Source organism: Pinus tabuliformis, chromosome 1_1 (genome assembly GCF_031772625.1).
Source record: "Pinus tabuliformis cultivar Carrire ecotype Pingquan chromosome 1_1, CPIR1, whole genome shotgun sequence".
NCBI classification, from domain to species: domain Eukaryota; kingdom Viridiplantae; phylum Streptophyta; class Pinopsida; order Pinales; family Pinaceae; genus Pinus; species Pinus tabuliformis.
Window position 1 is genome coordinate 738845433 of NC_142297.1, and position 24651 is coordinate 738870083.

General features: G+C 36.1%; 1 protein-coding gene and 1 pseudogene across 1 annotated transcript; one reads left to right on the top strand and one right to left on the bottom strand.

Annotated features, from left to right (window-relative positions):
* Positions 1-4225: 4225 nt before the first annotated feature.
* Positions 4226-5544, bottom strand: LOC149216074 (protein STABILIZED1 pseudogene; annotated as a pseudogene).
* A 10239-nt stretch (positions 5545-15783) lies between these two features.
* LOC149216075 (putative 2' cyclic ADP-D-ribose synthase BdTIR) lies at positions 15784-16212 on the top strand. Its single transcript, XM_089389811.1, has one exon. The coding sequence runs from the start codon at positions 15784-15786 to the stop codon at positions 16210-16212; it is 429 nt and encodes a 142-aa protein (XP_089245937.1).
* Positions 16213-24651: the final 8439 nt, after the last annotated feature.

A 24651-nucleotide genomic window follows, 5' to 3' on the forward strand; every position in this document is an offset into this window, starting at 1 on the left:
GGATAAATGTAAGTCTTGTTACAACAAAATCTAGTACCTAGTGCAAAGGCTCATTAGGCGACTTAGACAATGTGAAACACATGAGAGTATCATCGCTACCACCTCAGCAACTAAACTCATCTCTTTAGTGAAGGACAAAATCCAACACAAGGGAGTCTTCCCTGGTAGTGCTTAGGGATAAAGTAACCCAAGGATCTTAAGTTGAGTGCCCCTTAACGATCCTACAACATCTATTCACTTGATAAAGGTATGAAAAATTAGGGTTTGAGATGGTTGAACAAATAAGTTTTAGATTTGAGTTCAAGGGAGCTATGAGTCAATCTAAAGGCTATGGTTAGTCTAAAGAGTTTCAAATAGATTTCCAAAATACACAAAATCAATAAAATACTCAAGTTTGATATAAATTGGGGTTTTAAATCAAATAATTGCATCAAACCAATAGTTTATGGAAACAACAAATTTAGCCATGAAAATTGTGAATAAACTAGGTGAAATGAAGGCTAAACTAGAGAGAAACCAAGGACAAAGCTACAACAAATTTTTATGGTTAATAAAGCATAGAACAATAGATAAAACCTTCATGTTATCCCTATAAAATGGTAGAAAAAGCATGTAAAACTTTATTTTTTCTTCTCTAATGTACTTCTACACAATGTCTAACCCCACGGCATACATAAACAAGTCATTAAATTCTAAAAATATAAGATTTTGTTGTACTTTGACCTAATGTATTGTGAAATGATAAAGAAATGGTTTCTATACTTTAAAAGTATGCCACGAGACAGAGAAACTAATGCTTTCTCATTATAGGGCATATGGGGTATATGATACAAATATACTAAATCAAAACAAACAAGGGGAAATAAACTAACTTACCCTAGGGTTTGATATCTAAGTTCTCATTTTTTTGGATGATTATGGGAAGTAAAAGCATGTCTCTATTCCTCAAATACTTGGCGGAAGGGTTTAGCTCAACATAATACAATGACGCAAATACCAGCTAAACTATTTTTCTAATGCACACATATACACACATCACCTTAAGAGTTAAAATTAAAAAAGGTATAAACCATGCTAAAAAATTCCATATATATATAGATGTATTAGGAGAATTTTAATACCATTAAAAATAATGTGTATATATAAACATGAAATTTTAGAATTAACATATTTAAATTTGGTTAGTAAATATATAAAAACTTAATAACTACAATGTATTGTTTTAAAACTATATATAATCTATGTTATGCACTTTGTGTTAAAATTAAATGATGATTATATAGACCAAAAGTTTTTTCTACTAGTTTGGGGGAGGGAAACATGACCAATAACATAAGTTCACAGAGTCCTGAGGTTTTTAAGACCTGGTCTAGATTATATTATAAATATAAACTTATAATAACAATTGGATGTGCTAAACCTTGATATACATTGACATGAGAAGACAAAAAATATTACTAGTGTTGCAAGCAAAAACACATAGAGGTTGTTAAGACCTCATCTAGATCATGTTCTAAATATAAACTTATAAAAACAACTGGATGTGCTAAACCTTGATATGCATTAACATGAGAAGAAAAAAAAAGATTACTAGTGATGCAAGTAAAAAAAAACAATGAATCATAACAACTAGTGTGCAGAGTCTCCAGCCATCTAGGCTCGCTAGTCACTACCCTCATCCAAGGAAGAGGACATGTTGGTTGATCTCTTGGCTAGAATGGTCAAATTGATGTCAATATTGACGATTGTTTCCCCAAGCTCTGCGAATGTGATAGAATTCTCTTGTTGAACCCTCCTATACCTTCGTATGCCACTTGCAACATTCAAATAATGTTTAACATTGTAGAGGATTTGCGTCATGATCTATGAAGTGATGGGAACACATGAAATGGGCCAAGTATAGTGGAAACCTTAGCCTCGTTTCATGTGTGTTAGAATCATATTAAGACAAGGGTAAAGCAACTCCTCGGCATCCTCCTTGAGGGAAAATATATATATATATATATATATATATATATATATATATATATATATTTATTTATTTATTTATTTATTCTTTTAAAAAATAATTATATATAATATAAATAGTTTTAGTATTAACATAGATCCATATTAACCCCAAATTTATCAAGTATTGATAAGCGATCAAATTATCAAATTTTTTATTGGAAAATATTTTATATTAAAAAAAATTACAACTTAGAAAATTTAATGTAGCTTTAAGTGTAGCTTTTTGGAGTTTCTGGTGGATTTATGGGAATTTGACGAAAAAAAATTGTGGCCAAATCTTGGTTTTTGTTGTTTAAATTAGCTTTTTGTCTACATATATGGATTCAACACCCTCAAAAACCCTTGGGGCACTTCTATTGTGAAGAGTTCACTTGTCAAACTTGTAATTTCAAGGAATCCCTATCGAATTGTCGACAAATTAGATCGAAATATAAACCGAAAAACTTTCCAAAAACTCCATTGAAAGACTACTTGAAATTGAATCCCTATCTACTCTCATATTTCAAAAATTTTATAAATACTATAGGCTTAAGCTAACTTAGACGAAAAAAACTTTCTCACGAGAATCCAACAAAACAATTTGCAAGAAAGAATGTGAAAAAATGTGATTTTTTGTTGTTTAAAATGCATTTTTGAATGCATAAATAGAATCAGCACCTTGAAAACCCCGTGAGACACTAGAATTCTATAGATTAAATAACTTAAACTCAAGTTTTAAAAAATCTCTCCTAAATTTTAGTTAAAATTAACGAGCAAAATATCTTGAAAAAAATCATTTTATGTATAAATTAGACTATTCCAATACTATATTGTAATTTTATATTCATAAAATATAATAAATTAATAATATTTTAATTTTCTATTAAATATAATTTTTAATTCAAACGAAATGTGTTTCACACTCTCATCAACAACGCACAATCCTTATGAAAAGAACAAAGGATGACAACATCACTCTATACTAGCAATTGCATCGAGAGGTGTAAAGGAACGCCGAAGGAATAGAAAGTTCAAAAATATTTTATAGTTTTTTGTCGTGTTGATGGGGCAATGGTAATTGTAAACTGAAATGTAATTCCCATGCCTAACTTGTATTGACTATGCTAGTTAACTGCACCTAATATTTTAAGTATTGCTTTGCTAATTAATCAACGCTAATATTTATGTATGGCTTCACTAATATTATATTTTCCTTGGAGTCACGAGAAACGACACAAGTAACACATTACCACAGTTGGGAGAGTATTGAGATATGTATGTGTTCTCTAATAAATTGCTTATCCTGTAAGTTCAATGTGTGTCACGTGCTTGCTAGTGGAAAAATGGAAAGTGGTCCCATGATAGGCGAAACATTGCTTTTTAGTTATTTTGAACAAAGTGTGGTATATTGCTGCGTTGTTTCATTTTCAAATTTGGAGGGACTTTAGGATTCTATAAATAAATAAATAAATAAAAATAAAAATAAAAATAAAACAAATAAATAAAATAAAATAAAATGTGTGTGTTATGGTGTTTTCTTTTGGAAAGAGCATGTGTCAATATTTAACAATATTTCTTCTTCCTGGAAAGTTTGAATATCTATTGTTTATCAGTGGGTAATGAATTATGGATTCAACATGAAATCTATATAATATCAACATGTAATAAAGTCAAATTTCGAAGGTTAATTTCTATAAATAAACCAAGAACCCCAGACCATTTGTATTCTGTTGAGAGCAGTAGAAGATGGACATCTGTAACATTCCATCACTTTTATGGACATTACTTTTACTCGTTTCTTTTTCCATTCTCTGTCTTCATCCCTCCCCATTTTCTTTTGTCCTTTAATTATCACACCGCCAACATTCTCATCTTGGAAATGCTTCTGATCAAGAGACTCTCCTTGGACGTTTGTCTGCAATCAACTATTATTCATCTCAATTGTTAACCACTTCGTGGAAAACCAATGTTTCATTCTACAAGTTGAGAGGTGTCATATGTAGTCGGTGCAGACAAAGAGTGGTTTCACTCAATGTTTCATCCAAGGAATTGCAAGGTAGAGTCTCTCTTGTTCTCAACAATCTCTCATTTCATAGAATGGTTGACCATGCCAATAACAATTTTTATGGTCACAATCCCTCTCAATGCAAAAAAATTGTTTTCCTTAGAGATGCTTTAACTGTATATCAATCAACTCCACAGTTTTATTCTGCCCGTTCTTGGTTGTTTTCGTAGTTTACAAGTCATCTTTGTGCACTCTAACAAGTTCATAGGAAACATGTAGTGGACAACACTTCACTGCCCTGTGAAGCAAAATATGAGCATCCTCCTTATTTTCCAACTCCACCATAGCCTTCCAAAGCCTCACAGATTCAGGAATATGCTCTAACCCCTTCCTTAGCACTCGACTCTTGTTCACAGCATCTTGTTCGATATTTGAAGTTTACATCCACAACTTCACCAAATTGGGGATCACCTTGACATCATGCACAATGACAACTTTGGCTTCATTTGGACTCGCCAATTTCCAATCCTCCAACCATACATATTCATTATTTGGGCATTATTCATAACCTTTTTAATCAAATGTAGTGCATCTTGTATCTTCCCTACAACCTCCTCTATCCTCGCCGCCACAATCCAAGCAAGAGGATGCTTTGGGTTAGTATGAGTAACTGACTTGAGCAACAATCTGGCCTTTTTAACTTCCAAAATATCTGCATTGCTGGTAATCTTCATACTCTTGAGATCAATCAGATACCCATTAAGATCTACGACGATAAATCCTGAAACTAAATTAGAGAGCTTATCGAGCTTCAAAGACAATGCAATCTATCTCCCCTCTCCAACAATTATGAGATGAGTCACCAACGTCTGTGACCATGGTCTCTCTATGCCACCTGCAACCTTGTTTTTGGGATCCAATGTAGTGACGTGCTCCTTCTCTTGCCTGGATTTCTCCAACAATGTATCTGGAATGGGAACAAACTCTCAAACCTCTTTTTTATTTATCAAAGCAAATAATCCCCATTATTTGGTATGATGTCCCACTCCTCGGTGGAGAGCGTATACAATTTCCTCTTAAGATTTTCAAACTTCTCTGTAATTTTCATGTTTGAGGCTCTATACTTTTCAATCTCCTATTTTTCAGCCTTGCCTCTCGCTAGTCCTTACCATGAGAGTCCATTCTTAATAAATTCTCTCCCAAACAACATCGACTTCCTTGTCATCCTCATCATATTCGAAAAAGGAAAACAAATCCACATCATTGCCCTCAAATTCATCGAACTTCTAGTTCTCATCATATCCCTTCTTGTCGTCTACTCCTTCCTCCTCTTCAGCACCCACAACACTCGCACCATCCTTTCCCCACCCTTTACCTACTGCTGTGGCGCCTATGGTGGTGACAAATCGGTCTAGGGCAGACCTCGCAGGCCCGACATCAGACCGCATGGTGAGCACTGTGGCCCCTCGACCCAACCAAACCACATAGTTCAATGGGGGTTTTGTGTTGAGAAACTCCAACGAGGGATAGTGAACAGTCAACACTTGCATCCTTCCTGTAACAAGGAGTAGCAATGGCAGTAGTTACAAGTAATTACACTGAACTATGTCAAGTTGCAGACCCTATCAGCAGCGTCAACACCTTCTTCGACTGACAATTCAACTTGTACATACATCGATCCCTGTAGTGCATTGAACCAAAGTTTATTGCCTCACTCATGACTTTTCCATGTGTAAGATTTTAACTAGCCAGAGGACGACGAAAACGAAGCAAGGGGATTGGCTAGGGTGAACAATGTTTTCTCACCCCAAGCCTGCATTGAAAAATGTTCTAAAAATGTATTTTTAAGTAAAAATAAATATTTAAAAGAACATGGTGGCATTGGGTTGGGCAAACATTGTTTGATTAAAAATAAATAATTAAAATATGCAAGAGCAGTACTGATCACCCTGCCAAACTCCTCACATTTCTCTATGTGTTTTTTGGTTAACACATTTGCAACTCTACTTCTAAGATTCTTGTAATATGTTGGAGGAGGCTTGGGCATCAACTCAAATCCTACAATCTCACTGCAAATGTACATCTCCTTAAATGTAGAATATATATATAAACACAAATTAATAATTTTAACATTTTTTGTTGTAAAATGTGGGGCAATTAAATTCTCTACCCATATTTGAGAATAAATCAACTTAATTGGGAGTCTATAAGCCAACTGGCTACTCAAAAACATATTTGTATAACTATATAGACATTTATGGTTTGGTTTTTAAATTTCTTAAATTTAGAAAGCACATAGATTAACAATTTTTAAAATGTTTGGTCAATTAAATCTGTTAAACATCTTTTTTGCTCTGTTGAATTATATTCCTTACCAATGTTGCAGATTCAAACAGATGGTTTCTTGGTTGGAGAAAACAAAATAGTCTATCCCTGCATTAATAAGCCTGAGTTTTCTAATATCTTGAAGTTCTTGAATGTGTAGAATGTTTCATATCAATGGTATGTTGGTTGCATTAATTCATCTGATTGGGTGAATGGTCTATCAGAAAATTTATATGTGGAACTTCTTTGTTTCATTGTTGAAAATTGGAAGTTGTACTTTGAAATCACCTACAAAATACTCTCTTCCTAAAGCATGTAAATCCTACCAACATCATAGCTTTGGAAAGGGTATCAAATGTGCATATTAGTTGTGCAACTCAAAATCATGGTCGTTATGATCTGAAGTTGCATAAAAAGTCCATATTTGGGTATACTGTTACTTTGTATTTTTTTGGTAATTTGGTTCATATCATTCAACTCATATCTTGTACCAATCCACATATTTCATTTCTTTTACTCTTCATTTCCGCCAGTGGATTAAACATTGAATCTCAACTTCATAACACTGCAATTTAGGATATTTAGCCATGTATTCTTTGTCTATTTTTCCGCTATTATTGTTGTGTTGGCTTCTGCAATACCTACAAAAACTACAATTTGAACCTTTTTGGGGAGGCTTTAAACATTACTCTATCATTATAATGGTTATATATCTTGCGTTGACCATTTTATAATGGTTGGTAGGTAATATAAGTGAAGTGTTATGTTCCATTTTTCTTCTTTCATTGTTCATGGTTTTAGTTTGTGGCTATGTTAGTATAAATAACTAATTCTTTGGGATTTCTATGCAACTCGTCGTCATTATGGTATTTTGGAGTCATGGTCCCCACCTATTTTTGGTATATTTATTGTTTCTTTGGCTACTACAATTTGATTCATACCATTCAATTCCAGTATTACATCAATCCGCATATATCACTTCTATTTATTTTCATCTCTACAAGTAGCGCAAACGTTCAAGCTCAACTTATCTCACTTTACCTCACTATATTTTAGGTTATTAAAAATTTTATCCCTTTTTTGCACGTTCTACTATTATTCCTTTTGTGCACATTCTACTGTTATTATTGTTGTGTTGGCTACTACAATGTCTATAAAATCTACAGGTCGACATTTTTTTGTTTTGGGACAACTCACTGTATCATTATAATATTATGTACCTTGTGTTGGCCATTTCACAATAATAGACAAGTAGTGGAAAGAACCATGTTGTGGTATGGGAACCATCAACCCCTACACCCACTAGCTCACTTAACAAGTTGTCCTTCAGATCTCTAGCTCACAAATGCCTTCAGTTTGATAGTTTTACGTGGTACTATGGTATTTCAATTCAATTATTTTTAATGTTGTGCAGGAAAAATGGCAGAGATTGGGGAAGAACGTAGTAGTGGCTATTAACACACTAAAAAATATTTTGAATGTTAAAACCATATCCAGAGATGGATCCAAAAACGAATGCAAGAAGGTGGTTTGCGGAAGTATGCTCAAGAATTTGACTTTAACTGTACCCAGGGAGCTAACTCCCAGAGAAGCTCACTAGCAATGTCAGAAAGCATTTTGATTGAATGCCTCTCAGGTGGGTACTCTGGTCTTCTATGATTTCTCATAATTTTTGTAATTTTTATTTTGAGTTGGCAAGACTTTGGATTGGGAAGTTATAAATTTCAATAATTTCATTTCACCTTCTTGCAACTTCACTTATAGTGTTCCGACTGAGATGGGGCACTCTATAAATCACCTTCCTCCCCTATAGGCATAAATTGTAAAGGCATCTTAATGACATATGTGAAGGGATGTAGTGTTTTTTCAAATTCCGATTTATAAAGTTGCAAATGTTTGATATTTGGTGTCATCTTTTCCCGATATTTTTCAATTGGTGTTCTTGTTCTTTGTCTAAATCTCTAGTTTTTTGCAAATGCAACACCTGTAGTGCATTTGTTTATACTGCAATGTTGCACCCCTCGTCAAAGCAAATTACAAATTCATGTTGCAAAAAAAATTACTTAGAGATATGTAACATGAAAATTGAATAACTCAATGAGATTCACCAAAAAATTAAGATATGATATGACGTGGTTTCAAAATATGAATATGTAGAGTCTTTTTCCCTTCATGTTCTTTAGGATTACCAATGAGGCCTTGGCTTACCACCGAGGTTGACAAAGTATTAAGCCATTCATGAGAGTTTTATTCTTATTGTGCTCTTCCTCACCCAAATGGAATTAATTTCAAAGGGTTGAGATCGAGCGCATGTCACCTACAATGTTGGCAAAGTATTTTACCCTCATACCCAATACCTAAGCCAAAGGAAATCCACTCTATGTGGTTCATCCCCTTGGGTTGTGTTCCTCAAATCATTTAAAAAAAAATTTGGATGAGCCTATGGATTAAGGTTTGGTAGATTTTCAATTGATGTTTGTATCTATGTAAATTTGCAATTAGTGTTGGTGCTTTGACCTCTAAAGTACCTTATTTTATGATTTTAAAGTTAATATTCAACACTTCAATTTTTTTTGTATATTCTCTGTTTGGTCCTTCTCTCTTCAAATTTCAGATTCCCACTTTGGTATCGATTTTAGGCAAATCTGCAATTTTTATAATTGTTTTAACTATTGGTCGAGGTCTTGGATTTTTTTTTTAACATCTGTGCTTGCTTTCTACTTTTATCTCAAAATGTGAATTGTGTTTTCCTTACTATCATTTTGTATTTCTGGATTTGGATGTGGTAGCTATGCTCGAGCTGAATTTGATATGAAGGAAGTATTTCTTCACATTCATTTGATAGAGCAAGCAACAAAAGACGCAATTGTAACCTGGGAGCCAGCTCCCAGAGAAGCTCACCAACAATGTCAAAAAGCATTTTGGTTGAATGCCTCTTAGGTGGGTACACTAGTCTTCTATGATTTCTCAGAACTTTTGTAATTTTTATTTTGAGTCGGCAAGACTTTGGATTGGAAATTCATAAATTTCAATAATTATTGTTCAACTTCTTGCAACTTCTCTTATAGTGTTCCGACTGAGATAGGGCACTCTATAAATCGCATTCCTCCCTTATAGGCATAAATTGTAAAGGCATCCTAATGACATATGTGAAGAGATGTAGTGTTTTTTCAAATTCTGATTTATAAAGTTGCAAATGTTTGATATTTTGTGTCATCTTTTCCAGATATTTTTCAAATGGTGTTCTTTTTCTCTGTCTCAATCTCCAGTTTTTCGCAAATGAAACACTTGTAGTGCATTTGTTTATACTGCAACGTTGCACCCCTTGTCAAAGAAAATTACAAATTCAAATTGCAAACAAAATTACTTAGAGATATGTACCATGAAAATTGAATATCTCAATGAGATTCACCAAAAAATTAAGATATGATATGACATAGTTTCAAAATATGGATATGTAGAGTTTTTTCCCTTCATGTTCTTTGGGATTGCTAACGCGGCCTTGGCTTACTGCCGAGGTCGATGAAGTATTAAGCCATTCATGAGAGTTTTATTCTTGTTGTGCTTTTCCTCACCCAATTGGAATGACTTTCAAAGGTTTGAGACCGAGCGCATGTCACCTGCAATGTTGGCAGAGTAGTTTCCCCTTAGACCCAATACCTAAGCCAAAGGAAATACACTCTATGTGGTTCATCCCCTTGGGGTGTGTTCCTCAAATCATTTTTAAAAAATGTTAGATGAGCATATGGATTAGGGTTTGGTAGATTTTCAATTGGTGTTCATATCTATGTAAATCTACAATTATCGCTGGTGCTTTGACCTCTAAACTACCTTGTTTTCTAATTTTAAATTTAATGTTCGACTCTTCAATTTTTTTTTTTGTTATATTCTCTGTTTGGTCCTTCCCTTTTAAAATTTTAAATTCCCACTTTGGTATTGATTTTAGGCAAATCTGCAATTTTTATAATTGTTTTAACTTTTGGTAGAGGTCTTGCACTTTTTTTTAACATCTGTGTTTGCTTTCTACTTTTATCTCAAAATGTGAATTGTGTTTTCCTTACTATTGTTTTGTATTTCTGGATTTGGATGTGGTAGCTATGCTCAAGCTGAATTTGATATGAAGGAAGTATTTATTCACATTCGTTTGATAGAGCAAGCAACAAAAGACCATCCTGCAGTTATAATATAGAAAGTGGGTAGTACTAAATATCCACCTACTAAAGGCATGTGAATCCCCGAAGTCTAACCCTGCATTCTCTGATGATGATCTTTGCCTCTTCAAGATCACATTTGCTTGTAATTCCATTATTTCCTGACCTATTGTGAATTGTGCACTTGAAAATGTTGGCATCTCCTTCAAGTAAATACAATTCTTTGAGGAAAAAAACTTCACATTGGTGACCATAACCAATCATTGCAATCACAATAAGTACTCCAAAACAAATATTGAAAGTTCCCTTAAATCAACAGTTAAGAAACCTAAAATAATGAAGCTCACATGGCTATGTGGGTGTGAAGAGCGAGATTCTCTTGGTTAGGCTTCAACAAGTGCAATAGTTGTTGATGGAAGCACATGAAAATGGGGAGGGGAAGCAAAAAAGGATTCGCCCTCAAAGGAATTTGAATTTATCTAGGACTGCCCAGATCAATGACCCCCTCACAAGTTACCTGAAATGCCTCATGTGGGTTCTTTTGTCCAAGTTGAAGTAGATGAATGGCAGGAAATTTATTCTAGCAAAGAAGAGCTAGATAAATGGCTTTCCAACCTTGACAAGGTTGAATTCTTGGAGAGAATAACTTCAGCATTATTCAAGGGTAAAAAGGTTGCTCTAAGAAAACTGAGAGGGTGTGAGAAAAGTAGCTCTTAGGAGGTAGATTTCAGAAGAGATAACTTGGAGCTCATGACTTGTGGGCACAGAAACATTCTACCCTTCTATGGAATTTGTGTAGATGACACACATGGAATATGCACTATTACAAAATTCATGGAAGGGGGTTCTCATGATAAACTGATTTAAAGGAGCAAGAAGCTTCAACTAAGAGATGTTCCTCACGTTGCCATTGATATAGCCAAAGGGATTTTCTTCTTGATTTATCATGGGATTTTGCACAAAGATTTGAATACAATGGGTATATTGCTTGATAAGAAAGCAAACACAACTATTGCAAATATTGGACTGGTTCATCCTTGTCAGATCTTGGGAGAATTTCTTGAATATGAGACAAGTGGATACAAATGGTTTGCACCTAACGATTGGCAATCCATCCTTTGATATTTATTCATGGGGACTGGCTATCTGAACATTTTATGGTCTTGAAGTTTTTCACTTTTTGGTGCTGGGTAGTTTTTATTGAAAGATTTGTAAATAATCACAATGATGTTATTTTTTAGTTTCTTAAGGTCTATTCTGATGACATTGAATGGTGATAGGCTTACAATTGTAAAGCTATTTTATTTTATTCTCTTGCTTTTTCTTCACATTTTACATTCTTTAATTCATGCACCTTTCTATGTTCCTGTTGAGTTCAATTTTGCTTTTAAGTATGCTTAGATTTTTCAGGTTGTCTTCAAATGCAATTGTTGCCTCCCCAAGTTGGGCAGCAACAGTTGTTAGAAAGGTTAAATTTGTTGGATACTTACTTAAAGGAGGAAAATTCGATGATGGATGTTGTATGCCTAAGCAATTTGGAAGTTATGGGATTAGAAGGCCCTTTACTGAAAGTGCTTCCACCTTCGCTTGGTTGTCTAACGAGTTGGAAGAAATTGTGGCTCCAAGGATGCATGAAATTTTAGTGTTTGACCAATTTAGTGGGGTTGTTGAATGAGTTGACCGAGTTGAACATATCGAAATGTGGGATACACTAATTACCACCCGCTAGTATTGAACATGAAGAATCTGAATGTTTTAAGGGTACACTCATGTCCTTTAAGGAACCTACCATTTAAAAGGGTTCATGGATTGGAGTCTTCGAGTGACAAAGGCATCCTTCAGCTCAAAGAGTTAGAACTATACTCCACAGAAGTATCAACCTTCAACATCTTATGATCCGGTGTTGTAATAATCTGGAAGAGGTTGGAGCATTTCCAACAATGCTAACAACTCTAGATTTGAGGGATTGTCTTGCCTTGAAGAATATAATAGGGCTTTGTGGTCTTGACCAACTTAGAGCATTGAACAGGCGGGGCTACACTAGATTAAAAGTAGAGGAGCTTCCAGCTGGTTTGATATATTTTGAAGATGGCTACACTTTCGATAGTCACGCAGAAGAGGTGGTGAATTTTTCCCCCATAGTAACTATGCAACAAAATGCACCTCTAGTTGGAATGGGGTACAACAAATCCCCCGGTCTTAGGGGGATCCAATTTCTCATGAGAGTTGGTACACAAAATACTCTTGACTTTGTGGATTTCCCCGGATCAGAGAAAGGGATTCCCCCAGATCATAGAAATGGAGCAGAGAAATCCTCTTGATTAAAGGAATGGAGTGGAGGTGAGCAATAAACGCATGTAATGGGGAATGTTCACAGGAAATTTCGTCACTCTAGAATAAGGTTTTTAGTTGTTTCACTTATATTTGTTTGTCCCTAGATGCAGCTATATGGGTAGTAGATCAACTTAATGACAAAAATGAGAATAACAATGGCCACAACTATGTGTATGTCATATCCAAGCTCCACCGTGCTCATGTTAGACGACGTCCAAGACGAATTCCCTCCCATTCTAAAAAAATTCAGAAGCCACAATTGCTGATAGTTGTTCACGATTCAATCGAGAGCTTGATAAAATCAAAATTGAATATGTACCCAAAGAATCAGACACCTCACAAACCACTCAGCCTACAGGAGTGAAACAAATTCATGAAAGCCCTCAGCTCAAATGCACAGAGATAGGCAACAAGTTGTCTGTGTTTTATAATAACTAAAACAAACAATCCTTGTCCATGCCAAAGTTGTTGCTCCTTTTCTGCCAAATCCGCTTTGGAAGAGCGAGCGAGGGAAAACATCGCACAATTTATGAACTATATCAAGTTGCAGACCCTCTTAGTGGCGTCAACACCTTCTTTGACTGACCATTGAACTTGAATGGATGTCGATCCCTGTAGTGGATTGAACCAAAGTTTATCGCCTCGCTCGCGACTTTTCCATGTGTAAGATTTTAACTAGCTGGAGGACAATGAAAACGAAGCAAGTGGATTCGTTGGTGTGAAAAGTGTTTGCTCACCCCAAACCCATAGTGAAAAACGCCTTCAGCGTAATTAATAAATAAATTGTGACCCACATCAGCATTCCACACAAATGTTTAATTTATTTGATATTTTAAACATGATTTATCAACTCACATTACCGTCATTGTCAATCACTCATCACTACATATAAACTCACATTACCTAAATAAATAAATAAAAACAAAACATTTTCACAATCTGAATTATCCTTATAAATTTTGTAATCGTCATAAATTTATTAATCATACAACACATAACAAATATACTAACTCTATAATAAAATAATACATATTCAAGTGACATGCTTAACATAAATAATATTTTCCCACATATTCCTACATAATTAATAAAATTAATTATTATTATTTTAAATTTAAATTTATAATTTTTTTCAAAATTTATAATAAATCTAGTTTTTTAGTTATAAAAACTTGAAAAAATATTCGTTTGACATTAAATAATTATACAATAAAATTTTTACGTAAAAACATCTGAACCATAATTAGAATCTAGATTATTTTATCAAAGTAAAAGACCAGAGATTATCAAATGATGGGTTGTAATTTTTTTTTTTTTCGTGGATTTTTATTATAGTTTTTTCTTTTACTTTATCTTCTTATAATTAATTCGAATTAATTATTATTTAGTCAAAAAGTAACCTAACAACATTATCAAAGAATTAGTTGTAATTAATTTCATCTTTTATTTAGTATATTTTTGTTTTAATATGTGGATGAACTTTTATTATGAGTTTTCTAATTGCTTCTCTGTTTCAATAATTAATTGAAATTAATTATTAATTATAAGTTAAATGCATGGCAAAATTAAAAAGTGAATAAAAGAGGATGAATAGGATTTAGAATCATTAAAAAATTTCAAAATACTTAATTTATATAAATTGAACTATTTAAACTTATTATTAAAATATTTTTTTGAATTCCAATAAAGCTCATTAAAATATATATCCAAAAATATAAAACATTTAAATTAAATTTAAAAATATTCTCTACTTCAATTTGTACGAAGGAAAATATAACCATTGAAATTAATTAATTACATTATCCAATACATCAACAAATTTGAGTGAGCCCTACGCAATGTTGAATTTTGTTTTAAAGTTTCGAATTTCCAGTAATAACAACGCGGTATTCATTTCAATTAAATTTATTTAATAAAAAAAAATATCTTTACTTAACCTGACTTGGGAAAATACAAAAGAAAAAACCTAAATTAAAATTCAATTTGAAAAAAATAAAAATAAAAAATTAATTGATAACCATTAAAATTAATTCATTTTCATTATCCAATCCATAAACAAATTTGACTGAGCCCCACGCAACGTTGAAATTTTCTTTAAAAGTTTCGCGGTTCCAGTAATCGAGCCGCGTCTTTCGGTATCAATTTAATCTATTTTTTTACTTTAACTTGGATTAAAAAAAGATTTTGGAAAAAATAAAAGCAAAAAACTAAATTGAAATTGATAAAGTGATAATTATTAAAATTAATTAATTTCATTATTCAATCCATCAATGAATTTGAGTGGGCCTTGTTTAACGAGGCGTAGGAATTGTTTGAACAGTCAAAAGTGGTCGGAATTCAGGCAAAATTTTTTAAATTTTTTTGTAGTGACTGTGTTTGAATCATGTTTTTGATGGTGGAAATGGATTCAACACCATCAAAAATGTCTAAGACACCTAAAATTTTGAAGTTTAACAACTATAACTTGGATTTACAAAAATACTCGTCGAATTTTCTCTAAATATGAACGAAATTTCCATAACTTTCTGGACAACTCCTCCGCCTCGTTAGACTACGCGATTTGAATGAACCCTACACAACGTTGAATATTTTTTTGAAAATTTCGCAGTTACAATCATGGAGACACGTGTTTGAGTATCCAAAGACCAACGCCGCCTCGTTAGACTACGCGATTTGAGTGAGCCCTACGCAACGTTGAATATTTTTTTGAAAGTTTCCCAGTTACAGTGATGGAGACGCGTGTTTGAGTATCAAAGACCAACATTGAATTTTTCTTTAAAAGTTTCGCGGTTCCAGTCATCGAAATTGGGAATCCATATTACCTAGATGACATCATTTCATTGCTCAACGCGTCCATTGTATCTTTAAATACATGTTCCCTTGTACTCGCACCGATCAAACTTGGATTCCCTTTGCTCCATCCTCTTATTATTATTATTTCTGTGTACCAAGGCGTATTATTTCAATATTACAGTAGTAATGGCAAATCTAAGTACCATCCTTAGTCTTGGTAACAACGCTTTCTCCACAGCCTCCTCTTCTGCCTCGACCTCTTTGACCTGTTACCAAGTGTTCATAAACCATCGAGGGCTAGACGTAAAAAACACCTTCGCCAGCCATCTTTATAGACGCCTTCTTGATTGTGGATTGAGTGTCTTTTTAGATAGGGAGGAATTGGAGGAGGGTCACAATATTTCTTCCCAGATAGAACAAGCTATCCACCCTGCCTCTGTCCACATTATCATTCTCTCTCGAATTTACTCGGAGTCTAGTTGGTGCCTGAATGAGCTCGTTCTCATGAAAAACTCGCGAGCTACCATTCTTCCCATTTTCTTCAACGTGGATCCCTCTGTAGTCTGCCATAGAGTGAAAGATGGAGAGTACGCAGAAGCCCTGCGGAATCTTTAGAAGAGGAGAACATTCGACCCTCTAACTGGTAAAGATGAGCCACACTACAACTTAGATACCATTCAGAGTTGGATAACGACACTTTCATATGTTGCAGATCTGAGTGGTTTCGAGTTGAAATCTTTTAATGGGTGAGGATTTTCCACTGTCTCTCCCATTCTGTTATAGTATTAAATTTTTTGGAATTATATAAGGTGTGTGAGCTGAAATCTTTTAATGGTGAGGATTTTCCATTGTCTCTATCATTCTGTGTTAATATTAAATTAGTTGGAATTATATAAGTTGCTTGATGTTTACAAGGCGTTTTTGACTGCTTATTTTACTTTATCAATGAATATTATTCAGGGACAAGGGCAAGCTCCTGGATAAGGTCCTGTGGAGAGTTTTGAATATCTTTTCAAAACGACTGTTGTTGTCCATGGCCAAATACCCAACTGGGTTGGAACTAAAATTAGAAGAATTTGAAAAGATCATGTTGGAGGAGCAAGAGGAGTAGGTGAAACCCAAAGTTGTGGGGATTGTAGGTGATGGTGGGGTAGGAAAAACGACACTCGTGAAATAATTCTTCAATCATAAGAGGTTGAATTACAACGAATCCTCCTTTTTATTTGAGGTTAGAGAAAAGTCTCTACATTATTTGCAAAGCGAGCTCATTAAGGACTTGAAACTTCTAAATATTGAAATGGAGTGCTCAAAGGAAGCTATAAGGATACTTGAACATAATCCCTTATTTTGTCAGGCACTAATAATTTTAGACTATGTAAGTGATACTTGTGATAAAGGAAAGTGTTCCCTCTATGGACAGAGGCAACCCCTCTAGCCCTAGAGTGGGTCTAGTCATAGCAAAGACAAACAACAATTGATTCCCTTAAATAGTCATCGTTGGAGTCTTACCTCAAACCGGTGGTTGATGAAGTTCCATTGCGCTGCTCCAGCTTCCGTTTCTTTCCCTTCAATAAGCAATAAACCTGAAACACCACAAGAAAACAATAGAGCACGTAACCGAGAACAACAATGATCTATTTACTTATAAAGTCAAGAAATCATAAGCTATCAAGTAAATTGTACACAAGATATAGGAAATCATCATTGATTGTATTAAAATGAATCAAGAGAAAATCTTACAACCAAGTCTTGACGTCGCAAAATTTCTCGGAGGGTCCAACCGGTATGTTTCTTAAAGCATTCACTCTCAAGAATGGATCTCCCAAATAAATGATATCTCTCTCTCACTCACAAGCTCTAATACAAGGTTAAGGCACTCCACAACCTCTTACCAAACTATTAGCAATCCCACACTTGTCACACTCACACCAAAGCTATCTACTTAGTTTCAAAGCAAACTCAAAAGAACAAGCCAACATTGCCCAACTAAAGAACTAATAGATCATAGCAATGGTGAGTGATTTTATAGGAGAAGAATTGTCCACGAATTGAGGGAGAGGGAGCTTAACCTCAAGGGAGGTTGCACAAGAGGTGGAACCACCATCCCAGAGGAGGAAAAGCGACCCAAACTGACCCAACAACCAGCTCTAGAAACACCCAAAAGGTCGGTTGTTTGAACAAATTCGCCAATTCTGGATCATCACAGGTCATGAACTAAGGCTCAGCGACGACATCGCAAGGAGGTAATGCATTCAAACTAATCGTCGCAATAAATAGCTAGGAGCCTCACACTGAGCCCTAAAATCCGACCGTCACAGGAAACAGGGGTACACCTGTGACAGTGTCGCGATGAGACTTTTCATGACAAGGGATCGTCGCGTATATTAATGGCTTACTCGCGACAAGGCAGAAAATTAGGGAATAAGGGTCAAATTTCAGCATCAAAGAGCATTTGCTTAATCTTCTTACATGAGTGGGAAGATATGAACATGTTTATTTGATGTATGACACAACAAGTAGACTGAGATGAGGACAGTGACAAATTACTGTGTAACAGATGTCCCTTAAAGCATGAAGCCCGAGAGAGAGGGACGGGTGAAATTCTTTACGAAACCATGACCAAACTGGAACACTACCTTGAAGAACCTGTAGACGTAAGTACAATTGATATCTCTGATAGTAAAATACACATAGTCTAGGCATGGGTGCAGCCATCCAAAAGACATATGAAACTTGGTCTGTGGTATGGATGCAGCCACCCAGTTGATAAGACCATTATAATGATGAAGGTATGGTCGCAGCCATCCAATCAAAGAGTCATGTATGTAATCACGAACCAATCCACGCAGCCCGAACATATGTAATCTTAGTTCGAGGTCTTGAAACCCTAATTGATCTTAATACAAATTCTAGAATGCGAACGGATGTGTTGAGGTCGAGCATGATAGAAAGTTGTTGATTACCGGTCAATAATGAAAACCATTAACAAGCGTGAAAGAAACCACCAATAATGTCAATGGCTCTCAAAGTACTGTCTAGTACAATCCACTAATTGTGAAAAATGCGCTGAAGTCGAACACTTGTGGAATCACCCAATCGAAGACCAATGATGAAAGTCTGTCATCAGGCGCGAAGAACTTGCCATTGAGGCATGCAAGCTCCAAGGTACTGAAAAGGATCTCTAGATCAACCCCCTGGATAATGAGTTGGTGTCGACAATAGACGATCCGTCGCAGGAGGGCCATAATGTTTCCCCCATCAACGACGCGAGATAAGGAACAAGTGGTAGATGGTGAAACAGAGCATCAGAGGAGGAGGTAAGGGTGTGAACTGCAGAAGGATTATACTCTTGAACATATCGACGACATGACTCCAGAATGTGGCAGAATTTTGGTACCAAGGGATTAGAGGCTTGACGGAGACAACATGGATCAGATGAAATGATGCAAAATGGAAACCCAAAACCCCGGAAGGCCAATGACGATGTAAGGATATCCCAACCCGACGAGAAGCAAAAGTGTTGATGTTCAAGAGTGACTAGTTGCCGTAGGTAACCAATGACGACTTCCAAATTTTTCCCCACCATTGTTGGCAAGTACCCCAGTTATTTTTTGAAGAACAAGCTTGAAGGGGATAGCATACGATTGTGATATAAGTTCGACCTTCGAACAAATCCAACCTAGTAATAGTTTAATAAGGCCTAGGGAGGAGAAGCTCGAGTTTCGTCATGGTGAAAATTCCAATGTCGTCACGGTTTAACAAGTCCGACATAGGGAAAATTCAGAGTCTTTTTCATGTTCAGAGAGTTTGAAAAAGACACGGAAAAGAAAGCTCCAGGGGCGTCCTTTTTCATAACTTTGTGTCTCTCGAGCCTAAAAAAGTAGAAAACAATACCCAAGAGAACCGCTTGACTATTATGACCAAGGAGTACTTTTCGTATTTAGTGGTCCCGATCTGAAAAAGTAAAAAAGCAATCGGAGACACGTCATTTCATAATCAAAATCAAACTTGAAACAACAAAAGTTCAACTATCTTTTCACATTTATACGGTCGGAAAAGAGTTGAAAGTGGACCGCCTTTTTATTCTGTTTAATGAGTCAAGAAGGAAAAATTTGGCAATCTTTTCATCTTTTACGAGTCAGAAAAGAGCTTAAAAGGAGACTCGTCTTAGAGGAACAAGTGGTATAAAGGGTAGCAATTGGTTCCGACAATGGTGGAACTGCTCAAAACATGTAATGGTCAAGAGGCTGGCTAAAAAAACCACTCATCGTTGCGGTTCCTCAGGAAAGGACAAACAACCAAATGAAAGCATATGATCGGCCAAAGAGATGGTGGCAATGGAATAAAACAACCAAGGCTCATCTAGCAAAAATTAGCAGATAAAAACGACAATCACGAGATGTAAATCATGTATGGGCTTATTTTTACACAAGCTTGAACCATGGAGAACTCTGCTTGGATTCGGTTTCATGTTTACACAAGCTTGAAACGAAAAACTATGCTTGTTATAAGTTCACATGCCCCCAACATAATGATGCAAATCGAGGTACATGCCCCCAAAGCTTCATTTCATGCAACTAGGTGGATGGAATGAAGGTTCACTTTCGAGATCTTTGAAAGATTCGACTTGGATTTTACGAGATCTTGATCAAAGACTCAATTTGGAGAGGGAGTTGTTTCATTTGTTAATGAGGTTGACATAGTATAAGAACTATCCTCATAACCCTCATTTCCTTTTTTAACGAGGTTGACACAAGATCAAGAACTTTCCTCAAGACTCCTCATTTCATTTTTTAACGAGGTTGAGACGGGAACAAACTATCCTCGAGCCCTTGCTTCATTTTTAGCGAGGTCGACACAAGATCAGAAGTATCCTTGGCACTCCTTGTTTCATTTTTTAATGAGGTTGACACAGGAAAAAACTATCCTCGTAACCCTATTCATGGGCCATATGAGAACATGGCTCCCAAGAGGTCTTCGCGGGATGGAAGAAACGCTCTGGGAGGAATGGATGTCATGAGGCACTAACAACAAATCGGGTTCCAATGCCCCCAGTACATGATGTACGAGACCATCTGCATGATCATCAGCAGATGCGGAGATGGAACAGGTAGCCACATAATTGACCTGTGGTTGGGAAGGTACTGCTTGTGAGCAAGAACTGATAGGAGATGACATCTACATAGAAGGGACCAGGGGATTAAAGAACGATAATTGATCTATGGTTACCATTCTTCCGTCGTGTGGAAAACAAACCACATGGAAAAATGAAGAGACAAGGGTCCCCATGGCATAAATATAGTCACGACCAAGGAGAAGGTTGAAATCTAAAGCACCTTGAACAATCATTACATCTATATAGACGGTTTTGCCTCCCAAAGTAATAGGAAACTTCGGAAGGATCCCTAAAGGTTGACTGGTTCCTCCGTCAAATTCCAACAGATTTTGTGTGACCGACACAAGCTGTGGGGAGCCCAAAGCTTGCCAATTAGTGAAAGGCATGAGACTAACCGACACACCCTCATCTAAGAAAATGCCAAGTAATACCTTATCATAGGCATGTACTGTAATCTGGAAAGGCACATAGGATGGAAGGTGGAAAGCAGTCAAGTGACTCTAGTCGAAGGAAATGACTGAACTACTTGGTGGGGGTATCATATGAAGGAGCACTGAGGTTGAAAACAACCAAATGAGCAGACCGATGGTTAACCCAAGCCAAGGAAATGATTGAACTACTTGTTGGGGACCACTAAGGCTGACGCTCGGGACCACCGAGGTTGAAAACAACCAAACGAGTAGACCGATGGTTAACCCAGGCAAAGACAATGTTGCCATGTATGGAGCACCGGCATTTCCAAAAGGCGGAAACGGACCAGGATTTCCATCTGGGGGAAGACCTTGGCCGGTAGACTCAGGGAATGTTTCCATCAAGGACGTGCCGGAAAATGAAGAAACTTAACTGTAACTAGAAATATTTCGTGGGCAGTAAATTTTATGACACAGGGATAAAACTTGACCTTTTCATATTTCAAGAGTCAAGAAAAGGATGAAAAGGTGATTCTATCTCTTTCGAGGTTTAATGAGCCTGAAAAGACAAGTGCTCAGATGGACCTTTTCTTTTAAGGAGTCGAAAAGGAATGAAAGTGACTACTACATATACATCTTGGTGATCAAATGAAAGAGAAATGACCAAGGACTTTCCATATGGCAGTCAATCTTCCAGAATGTTGTGTTCGGTGCATTACGGTTCGCAAGGCGGTAGACATGGTTTCCTATGGATGTAGGATGATAACCTAGTGGGGTCTATCGATATGTACTCGACGGTATTGGGAGCACAAGTCCATACTAGAAACTATTGAATCACAGAAGGAGGAATCACCCAACTTTAAGCGAAAACAATAGTGACTAGGTTTAATGACGCCGGAGCACGTCTCTAGCCTAAACCTCTAAACAATGTGCGTTAAGTTCCAATGCATGGTTAAGTTCATTCAATTAATTTTAGAGTTGATCTTGAATTAGGTTTCAAATTTTAGGCCCTACCGTATGTATATTAAAAACCCCAGGATGCAACTACAATGAGTAAAGCATCAATCGTTTCAATGAACACCTACTTAAAGGAGGGTAGAAAGCTCATTCCCAAGCAAACACAAAACCAAGACAAGCTAATTCAAGTGCTAAAAACAAAATGCATCAACACACCAATCCTATAGTGCATCGATACTACTAATGAAAGATTTAAAGTTCGCTTTCCAATTTCTCAAACATGAAAATTTGAAATGCACATGTACTTTCACTTTCATATATTAAATGAATGCAATCCCTTAATTTCTTTTTGTTTTGAATTTAAAGAGACAAACAAGCAAATGTGAACTAATCGATCCAAACAATTGTGATCTATGCTTGGTAGTGAAGAAATCAAATCAATATCAAAAATTGGTTCAATAATCAACACTAAAAATCAACCAGCAAGAAAACAAGCAACGAAAAAACCTCAAGCAAATCAATAAGACAGTCGTGGATGAACCTTTGATAGACAAGTAACCCAAGCAAACGGTTTCTCGATGAAACATTTAAAGAGCTAGGTCACATGGTCTAAAAACACTAGACTCACTCAATGAAACAAAAGGGACAATACCTTAACCAAAAGCAATCAAAACACGCTGTTGGGAGAGAGGAAACAGCAGGGATAAACAAGACTGGTGGATTCAGGAGGTAAAGTTGTAAAAAAAACTTTACAAGAATCATCGTAGGTGTTACACTGACAACTAGAGATGTCATTGTAGGTGTTACACTAACAACTAGATACGTCGTCGCAAGTGTTACACTGACAACTAGATACTAGTCGCTAAAGTACACCTGTTTTCAGAGATGGTCTGATTTCAAGAGTCGTCGCGGGAATTAAACTAGCAACCTGAGATGAAAGCCAAATAGTCGCGGGTACAAATCTATAACATCAACGACGTCATCGCGACTATTCGACTATCTTCAGTGACGATCTTACTTAAGCAAAAGACAATAAAATCACCTAAATGACACCAGATTAATCTTCCAAACAATCAGGGGAATTCCCAAATTGACCCAGGTAACCCAAAAAGCTAATGGTTTAACCCCAAAATTCAAGAGACACTAAATCAAAAGACAAATCAAGGGTAAAACAGAAGAAAACATACAAAAGACTCCCAGCGGAGTCGCCAACTTGTGATAAAGGAATGTGTTCCCTCTATGGACAGAGGCAACCTCTCTAGCCCTAGAGTGGGTCTAGTCACAACAAAGACATAACAACAATCGATTCCCTTAAATAGTCATCGTTGGAGGCCTACCTCAAACCAGTGGTTGATGAAGTTCCATTGCACTGCTCCAGCTTTTGTTTCTTTCTCCTCAATGAGAAATCAACCTGAAACACCACAAGAAAACAACAGAGCACGTAACCGAGAAAAACAATGATCTATTTACTTATAAAGTCAAGAAATAATAAGCTATCAAGTAAATTGTACACAAGATATAGGAAATCATCATTGATTGTATTAAAATGAATCAAGAGCAAAGCTTAAAACCAAGTCTTGACGTCGCAAGCCTTCTCGGAGGGTCCAGCCGGTATGTTTCTTCAAGAATTCACTCTCAAGAATGGATCTCCCAAATAGATGATATCTCTCTCTCACTCACAAGCTCTAATACAAGGTTAAGGCACTCCACAACTTCTTACCAAACTATTAGCAATCCTACACTTGTTATACTCACACCAAAGCTATCTACTTAGTTTCAAAGCAAACTCAAAAGAACAAGCCAACACTGCCCAACTAAAGAACTAGCAGATCGTAACAATGGTGAGTGATTTTATAGGAGAAGGAGTCTCCATGAAATGAGGAAGATGGAGCTTATCCTCAAGGGAGGTTTCACAAGAGGCGGAACCACCATCCTAAAGGAGGAAAAGCAACCCAAACTGACCCAACAACTAGCTATAGAAACACCCAAAAGGCCGACTGTTTGAACAAATTCGCCAATTCAGGATCGTCGTAGGTCATGAACTAAGGCTCAGTGACGTCATTGCAAGGAGGCAATGCGTTCAGACCAATTGTCGCGATAAATAGCTGGGAGCCTCACGCTGAGCCCTAAAATCTGACCGTCACAGGAAACAGGTGTACCCCTGTGACGTTGTCGCGATGAGACTGTTCATGACAAGGGATCGTCGCGTATATTAATGGCTTACTCGTGACGAGGCAAAAACTTAGGGAATAAGGGTCAAATTTCAGCATCAGAGAGAATTTGCTTAATCTTCCTACATGAGTGGAAATATATGAACATGTTTATTTGATGTATGACACAGCAGGTAAACTAAGATGAGGACAGTGACAAATTATTGTGTAACAATGCTGATCAACTGGACCTGCTTTTGCCAACCAAAAATAGCCTTAGCCGTGAAAGCTTGATTTTGGTTACCTCGCATGATAAGCACGTCCTCAAAAGCACAGGAGTGCTAGAGTCATCCGTTTATAATCTAACTGGATTGAATATCTCACAATGCAAACAACTTTTCTGTTCTGATGCCTTTCATCA

Coding starts and splice junctions, on each gene's coding strand:
- LOC149216075 (XM_089389811.1), top strand. CDS start 15,784: ATGGCAAATCTAAGTACCATCCTTAGTCTTGGTAACAACGCTTTCTCC.